The following is a 9,208-nucleotide window of genomic DNA, read 5'->3' on the forward strand; positions in this document are numbered from 1 at the left end:
AGAAGCACAGGGCAGTAACGCAAGCCCCTGTTCAAGCCTAATATGTTCAAACTGAACCAGCACCCACGACTTACACTCCATACATTCCACAGCCACCATGGCCAGGTACGGGTCACACAGGATGGGATTTTGACCCACCTCAGGTACAGTCACATATGCAGATGTACTCAGGTAGAAGTGCGTATTGTAATAGGAATGGGCGTCAGATGTATGCAGGGCGGGGCTATAACAATAATCATGCCCTCAGGGGAAGTAATGGTCCTCCAGGAGGTCGAGGAGGCATGCAGCGGGGTGGCTGGAATCAGGATCAGGGGTCGGTACAATGCTGGTCGTGTGGTGAGTACGGGCATATCTCAACGGGCTGCCCTCATAAGAGACGACAACAGGGGCGTGGTGGCTATGGCCCACCCCCATTTCACCCACAAGGACCACCACCTCCAGGTCCGCCACAACACCCACAACACCCTAACCAGAACCTGGCACCGGGTGGACAATACCCCCAACAATGAAGGGGCCAAAGAGATCAACTGGGTGGGCTGCAGGACCCCACCCTCATGATGACTGTTTGCGGGGTTTCCTTTCCATTTATGGTGGACACTGGAGCTCGGCATTCGACTTTGTCCTCTTTGCCTGGTTTCATAACTCTTTCCTCCCAAACAGTTTCACTTGTTGGTTTCTCTGGACAGTTGCAGCGCCTGCCACTTACCATGCCCGTCTCTGTTTCTCTTGCTGGACAAACACATCAACATTCTTTTATCTATGCGCCTGAATGCCCCATCAATCTGTTGGGAAGAGACTTGTTGATTAGGTTGGCAGTAATGATTCACTGCTCCTCTGACGGACTGTTGCTCACTTTTCCGAACGGACTACAATGCAATACATCCATGGAGAATTGCGGCAATGGAATGTTTCCGTTGATGGACGTTGACCAACCCATTCCACATGAGCCCATGGCAGACATATATTGGGCCCAAATTGAGCTACTATCCACACCCTGGCAAGTACTTGACGCCGAAATCCGGTCCTGGTGGCCCTGGTGCATTGCCCTCCGCCCATACATGTCCCCTATAGATCCATTACATTGTACACTGTACTATGATAGGTCAGGAGATGTGTGTTACGAGGAAGCTTTTGGTAAAATCTCAGGTCAAGAATGGCTGTTAACAAACCCATTTCTACTGATAGGGCCTGAAGGGATTGCTCTACAAACCATTCTGGCTGACGATCAACAACTTTGGTATAAAATGGAGTCACCTCCAGATCCCTCCTTGCCCCCTTGTAGTCCCCATATCACTCTGGGTATTGCTCCATCTCACACCGCTACTTGGGTCCTATGACCAAACGCGCCGTCTCTCTGACAGATTGGCAGTCTACTTTCCACCCTAAATTGGCTTTCTCTCCCTCGTCTGGCATGTACCGCATTTCTTTGTCAGAGCAACCTGTCCCTGCCATCTTGCACCATGAACTTTTACAAAGACACCATGGTCGTGAATATACAGATTCGGAAGGGGCAGGCCCATTACTTGACTCAATGCCTTCATCCTTACGGGCAACTTCACCAACGGATGTTGGTTTCTGTTCTACCGTTGCTCCCATTACATTTGACATATCTGAAGGCTATGTCCATGTCCCTCAGTATTACACCGATCCTGTAGGCCGGAAGGGAATCAAAGAAACCATCGCTGGTTTGTTACAGGCAGGTGTTCTAGAAGTAACCTCTGACCCAACCTGGAACACTCCTATTCTGCCAGTCGAAAAGAAGGGGACCGGCAAATATCGTATGGTACATGACCTTAGGTTGATTAACTCAAAAGTTCTCACCCCCATTGCACCGGTTCCTAACCCTCATGCTGCATTGGCAATGCTCTCGCCCGAACACTCTTTCTTTACAGTTGTTGATCTGGCAAACGCATTTTTCTGCATACCTTTGTCTCAGGCTATGCGATCTTTGTTTACTTTCACGTTCGAAGGAACCTGGTACACATATACCAGGTTACCACAAGGCTTTGTTCTCTCTCCGGGTATCTTTAACTCTGTCTTAAGAGACTTGTTGCAAACTCTGAACCTTCCTGTGGGCACTCTCTTGGTCCAGTATGTAGATGACCTGCTCTTGGGGGCTCCCACGGAGCGAGCCTGTCTTGAGGCTACTGGCTCTTTACTGAAACACTTGCATTCCTGCGGCTTCAAACTTTCACGTTCCAAACTACAGATTTGCAGACCAGTTGTTACCTTTCTGGGCAGAGTACTATCCACCAATGGTACTGGACTTAGTTCTTCTCACAGATCCACAATTCTCCATCACACCAAACCAGTTACAGTCAGAGACATGTTGAGTTTTCTTGGATTAGCTAACTATTCCAGGCATTACATTCCAGATTTTTGCGATCATTGTGCTCCATTACGACAGATGATTAACGCACAGGGAGCGCGGAATCTGACCGCGACTTTAGAATGGACCTTATCGGCTGATACGGCTTTCATTTCTCTCAAACAACTGCTGGCGGCAGCAGCAGACATGTGTGTCCCCGATTATCGCAAGCCGTTTCACTTGGATGTTTCTGAAAAATCGCAGTCTGTCTCCGCCGTGCTTTTTCAGAAAAAAGGGGGAGGTACTGACCGATTTGTAAATATGTACTGTTCAGTGACATTGGACCCTTATGAGGCCAAAAGCCCACCATGTGCCAGATATGCCTCGGCACTAGCTAAAATTTTGCAAAAAACCTCTCATTTGACCATGGGGCACCCTGTACATATCCTCACGTCACATAGTGTGGTACAGTATGTAACTGGTAAATTGTTCACGATGACAGCCAGTAGGCAAAGAAAGTTGGAAAGGGTTCTGACTGCACAAAATTTGATTTTCAAACATGAAGGTGCAAACATGGCAGATGGTATTGTAGAAGGTGAACCACATGAATGTGCACAGAGAGATAAAGAAGCACAGACAGTTAGGTCACACTTATACATGGAACCATTGACAAACCCAGACCTTGTACTGTTCACTGACGGATGTTGTTTCAGACAGGGTGACGGACTGAAATCCTCCTACGCGGTCATACGACAGACAGACGGACAACATACAACAGTAAAGACAGAAATGATCGACGGCAGACAATCTGCCCAAAGAGCAGAAATGATCGCCATGACAGAAGCACTTTTATGTGCAACGGACTTGACTGTAAATATCTATACTGACTCTGCTTACGTAGTTACAGCAGTTCACTACGGACTAGCAGAATGGCAAAGGACTGGATACGTGACTGCCTCGGGAACTCCAGTAAAAAACGCTGATGATGTATTAAAATTACATCAGGCTTTGCACTGTCCTTTTAAAGTGGCAGTGATCAAATGCAAAGGGCATGCAATTGGAAATGACCCGGTTGCAAGAGGCAACCGGGCAGCAGATGAAGTTGCAAAGAAAATGGCTGGTTATGTGCCAATGGACACTCAAATGGCAGTATTAAGTGATAATCAGGACAATACTCCCATCCCAGCCAAATTGGACACCCAAACAATGCTGAAAATTCAAGCAGCAGCAAGCCCTGAGGAAAAATCTATGTGGAAACACAAGGGTGCTATACAAACTGAAGATGGCATCTGGGGAAAAGGGGGACGCCCCATACCTCCAGCTGCCATGCTCAAGAGTTTGATTGAAGAAGCACATGGCCCCACACATGTGGGAAAACAGGAAACCATCAGACGATTAAAAGCATGGTGGCATCCATTTATTCAGGAAATGGTGGAAGACTATGTGCAACATTGTGAAGTGTGTAATACATGCACGGTGAGACCAACCCTGAAACCTGAAAAAGGGTGTAATACAAGCCAAGTTTTCTCTCCAGGACAGGAAGTGACCATCGACTACACAGACATGCTGGTACCTGTGAATGGGTACAGATACCTGTTGGTTATGGTTGACGCTTACTCGGGATGGCCAGAAGCATACGCCTGTAGAAAGGAGGATGCTGTGTAAATGTGTGTAAACATTTGGTGAATCATTTCATTCCAACATATGGTTTTCCCAAATCCATCAAGAGTGACAATGGCACTCATTTCAAAAACAAGGATTTGGCGAAAGTTGAAAAAATGTTGGGGCTCCAACATAAGTTTGGTTCAGTTTACCACCCTCAGTCACAGGGTAAGGTGGAAAGAATGAATCGGACCGTAAAAGATAAATTGAACAAAATCATTGCAACAAAACAGACAAATTGGCTGACGGCCCTCCCGATGGCATTGATGTGTGTAAGAATGTCTCTTAACCCTCGAGTTGGATACTCGCCTTTTGAGCTCCATACAGGTCGCTCTTTTCCCGGACCCATGGGACCTTTGACACCAACAGAAGATTTGGGTAAGAAACCGCACATCTCATATATGCCAAACGTTCAGTTCTTGGGTTCCAGATTCTCCAGGCAGACCGCCAGAGACCCAGGGCAAGGACAACCGATACACGTCACCCCTCGAGTGTACCTGAAGGTGCTGAAGAGAAAGTGGACTGAGCCACGGTGGACGGGACCGTTCACAGTGACTGAGAGGACCTCACATGCCGTCCGGCTGGCCGGAAAGGGGGACACCTGGTACCATCTTTCCCAGTGCTCTCCAGACAAAGGTTCTTCACCCCCTCCTGAGGCGCCCGATAGGGAGGCACCGAACGCAGGGTCAGAATAATACCCTCGGTGTCTAATAGCCGGGTAGAACACCCAAGGCTATCCAGAAACGCACAACTGATGAAGAACGAAACATCGCTGTAATTCACATTGTATTGACACCATCTGTGTATTCTCTTATCTGTTCCTTTAAGGCCGCCCTTGGCCAGGGGGCTGTATGGTGTATTTTCCCTGCATAAAATAATCAGGCCGCAGGTTTTCGCCCATACGAATTGCAAAGCAAGCTTGGCAGAGACTAAAACTCATTCTGTACTGCAGTTGTTATTAAATATTTGTGCATTAATCCTCTCCGTATTCACACGCTTTAAGCTATGAGCCACCTATACTCTCCGATGTGTGGCATCCAACCACCAGTCAGCACTTAGTGACAGGACAAAGATGTCAACTTCCACCACTGCCATTGTTATTCTTTGTTGGCTGTTTGTCATTGTTACTTTTCTGTGGGGACTAATCCACCTTTTCCTGACAGGGACCACGCGTTTAGGTTAGGGCGCCATTTAAAATTTATTTTAAAATTTATTTTATACTATTGACAAATATTACGTGTACATTGGTATTGAAGTGTTCAATTTTAGGTTAGGTTAGGAGCAGTTGAAGCGCAATGGAACGCCACCCCTGGCACCCGTTTCGCCGTTATGACTGGTCACTGCGCGGATCCATGTGTTGCTTGATGTTACTATCTTGTATCATAGTGTTTCCTCTTCTTTGGTGCCTGACCCCGACCTTATCACCCTCTCTCGTGACGGCTGTAGATGACTTTAAAAGGCAAAAACGAGAGGTGGTAAACCAACCTCCTGACTGCTTAGTAAAAGGTATTAGATCTATGACCCTCTGTATTCCAACAGGTACCCACTCAACCGCTGACCTGACCTGGTCTTCCGTAGGATTAGCCAGAAATGGGGCTTCTATCGCCGCTTATAGATTTGCTAAGTTTCCATGGTACTTAACACAGGGAGGATGGGATGACTGGCAGTGGAAGAATCTAGTGGAAGAGACTGGGGATGACTGGGGTGGTTGGACCTCAGGTGAGGGACCGAAGGCATGGAGGAATCTTCTGACACTCATGAAAACGTCGACAGGACTTCGCCTTATCATAAAACCCATTACCGAATCAAAGTGCCGGGACTTTGTACTGGCACCGCATGGGGACTCCTCAGTTGCCCAACCATATTGGCAATTGCGCATATGTACTCGAAATTTTACTAAACCTGCGACCACAACTATTGTAAACGATGTAAACTCCCCTAAAACTAGCAAAGGATCTGGGGAAACCGGACCTGCACTGATTGTGTCTAAACCATTGGAAACGTCTGATGATTGGTTTCGGGCCACCACGGGCGTTGCTGCTACCGGCAATAACTGGCTACTTTTGGCTGAACAGGCGGCCAACGCGTCTAGGACCAGCTGCGTGGTCTGCATGGGATCAAGACCCCTGCTTCGCGTAGTTCCCGCCGCGTTACCAGCCAGTTGTATCATGGACGTTATGAACCGCACCAATCCCGGTAACACCAACTGTTCGTTTTGGGATTACGTTCATCCCCTTACATCGGGCGAAAAATTAAAACCAATATTCTCCACAACTGTGGCGGTGGCGAACTTCTCCTGTGTCCAGTTGACTGGTACCGGGCAATACATTGGCCGGGTGAACTCAGCACTATGCGCGTCGAACACTTCAGCTGAGACCACTTTCCACCCCAGGTCTCGTAGTGACATCTGGTGGTGGTGCGGGACTGACAAACTATATGACCTAATGCCACGAAACGCATTCGGTAGATGTGCGCTGATTACCCTGTTGTTGCCTGTCACGATATATCCCACTTCTGCGGAAGCCCTGTTAAATCAATTATCTAGTCTGATGCCCGAGCATTGGGGGCGGGTGAAGCGCGACAATTCCGATTCCCGCCAATGGCTATCACAATCTGACCCCACATACATTGATGCCATAGGAGTTCCCCGAGGCGTACCCGACGAATACAAACTCGCTGACCAAGTTGCCGCTGGGTTTGAATCAATCCTCTGCTGGTGGTGCACGACTAACAAAAATGTGGATCGGATTAATTACGTCCATTATAATGTGCAGCGGCTCGGCAATTGGACCCAAGAAGGATTTGCCGCGGTACACGAACAATTGAAGGCCACATCCCTAATGGCGTTCCAGAATAGGATTGCTGTAGACATGCTCCTGGCTGAAAAAGGGGGTGTGTGCGCTATATTTGGCGACCAATGTTGTACGTTTATCCCTAACAATACGGATTCCAACGGCCGTCTCACTCAGGCACTAGACGGGTTGCGCACGTTGAACAAGAAAATGAAGGAACATTCGGGAGTGGACACTTCCATGTGGGATCAGTGGATGGACGCGTTCGGCCGCTATAAGGCTTTGGTATCTTCTGTTTTGATCTCAGTTTCCATTTTTGTGGCTGTTCTGGTCTGTTGCGGTTGTTGTTGTATTCCTTGCGCCCGGTCCCTTTGCAATCGTCTCATTACTCAGGCCGTCGAGAAACGTGACCCACCTGCTTACCAGATGTTATCTTATGCCCCTCTTCCCTCCTTTGACCCTTCCCCTGACCCCACCCTTACAGTTTAATGTATGTTGGTTGTGCCATTTTAGATCTTTGCTGCTGTTTCTGTCTTTCTGGAATTTTGTTGTTTTCTCTTGTTTTTGTTGATTTCTTGTATTTTGTGTTTTGCTCATTCCTTCCACCATGTATGTTGGCCTCCTTCAGAGGCCAAAAGGGGGAATTGAAGACAGTATTTTTCCTCTGACATGACTTACATATTAATTGAAGACAGTATCTTTCCTCTGACATGACTTACATATTTTGTTTACTAGATGTACCAGTCTCATATCTTGTTTTCACTCCCTTAAACGGCTTTAGCTGCACTACACTGGTGCCACAAGATTTGCATAACACCACATGACTAACTGCCACATCAGCCCTAACAGACAAACGACTCCTTATAAGGACATGACTCACACGACTCAGACGACCCCCTAGCACAGCTATAAGATACACGGAATTCCGCACCCGACTCAGACTCCAGCTGCGACTCTCGGGTTACACTTTGTGCTTTGTGCCACTTGTAACTCAAGAATAAACAAGCACTGCTTTGCTCAAACTCAACATTGCCTCCTCCATTCTTTCCAACCGAGGATCCAAACGAACCTGAGGAAGGAACATCCTTCATCAGCTAGGATACTGACTGGTGACTGACTATTGTGGTCACCGCGTGGTGTGGATTGTGCTAGCAGACCAACTGTGGATATTGTGCTGCCAAGTGTATGTTGAATTGTTTAGTTGACAAATTGATAATTGACAAGTGTCACTACTAACATTCACTTAAAGTGTGTTGTATAACCCCTTTTGTGTATCTCTGTGTTTGTTAATCCCCTTGTAGCAGTTAACGCAATCAGTAAGTCACGGGCTAATCATCCCCGTGCACAGTTGGTCCCCGTAAGGCTGACTGTTATTTAATAAGGCCAGGGTGACTTTGCTCCTGCGCCCTACCCTGTGTTGTTCAGCCAGTAGGGAACTGCGTGCGGCCTTGGGACTCAGAGTCTGCAGACTGTGATAGCCTAGTGGCCGCACCTGTCGCCTACTGAGCAAACAAAATGAGCCAGCCAAGGGACCCTTCTGCTGCAGCTCAGCCACAGGAAGCTGAGACCGACGCTGTCCTGCAGGACATAGTGGCCGATCTCAGTCACTTCTTTCTTGAGGAGAGAAGCCAGTTGAGCAGGTACGATGAGAGCAGCTGTGACGCTGCTCTCCATGAACTGCTCGATTATGTAAATAATCCCACAGGTAAACCCAAGCGCACTGTTCCAGACCTGCTGGGTCGAATGTTCATGGTGCAACAACATAAAGCTCGGCTGCAAGCCGAGGAGAATCAGCAGCAGCGGAGATGAGTCGGCAAATTACGTTGCCTCGTGGTAATAGCGAGTGACGCAGCGGTCACGTTGGGGAAGTGGGAGGAGCGTTACGCCCCCCCCCCCCTTTTCTTATACACTCTCACGTTTATACACATGTCCTGCTGCGCACATTCAAGTATGTTATCAATGGTAGTTTAGAAGATTAATGTTTATTTTGTTATTTTTCTTGTTTATCAATTTAAATACTTTAATAAATTATAACCTTTTCTAAAGTACTGCTTTTTGTGTTTGTGTGTGTAACAAGGGTAATTGAAAGAAGCCAGTGTACGACCTCACACCTTCCCTTCCTAAACTTTACCTTAATTAATAATAATTTGTTTATTATGAATTAATGATAACTGATAGTCGAGAGCCATCTCAAGGTCGTTAAGTGACAGTCCTTACTGGACCTGTCATTCTCCTCTGTGAGAGGAGTGGTGCCCCGTTTTTATTGATTTAATAAAATTAATTAGTTATTCATATTTACATTTTCTCACCAATTACATCGTTGAACCCCAACAGTGAGGGTTCCATTTCTTTTGGGTGTTTTGATACTGCCGCCAAGTTTTGGGAGGGGATCTTTTCATCAGGGGGATAAGCGTTTTAAATATGGAGGTGTACAGTGTTTGGCTGC

General features: G+C 47.3%; 1 protein-coding gene across 1 annotated transcript; it reads left to right on the top strand.

The window, feature by feature from the left end:
• Positions 1 to 237: 237 nt before the first annotated feature.
• On the top strand, positions 238 to 7,789 carry LOC131469970 (uncharacterized). The gene is given in 3 exon segments (XM_058645448.1): positions 238 to 531; positions 1,283 to 3,967; positions 3,970 to 7,789. Coding segments are annotated over 3 exon segments (3,675 nt in total). The 3' UTR covers positions 4,666 to 7,789.
• Positions 7,790 to 9,208: the final 1,419 nt, after the last annotated feature.

This window comes from Solea solea, chromosome 12 (genome assembly GCF_958295425.1).
Source record: "Solea solea chromosome 12, fSolSol10.1, whole genome shotgun sequence".
Lineage (NCBI taxonomy): Eukaryota > Metazoa > Chordata > Actinopteri > Pleuronectiformes > Soleidae > Solea > Solea solea.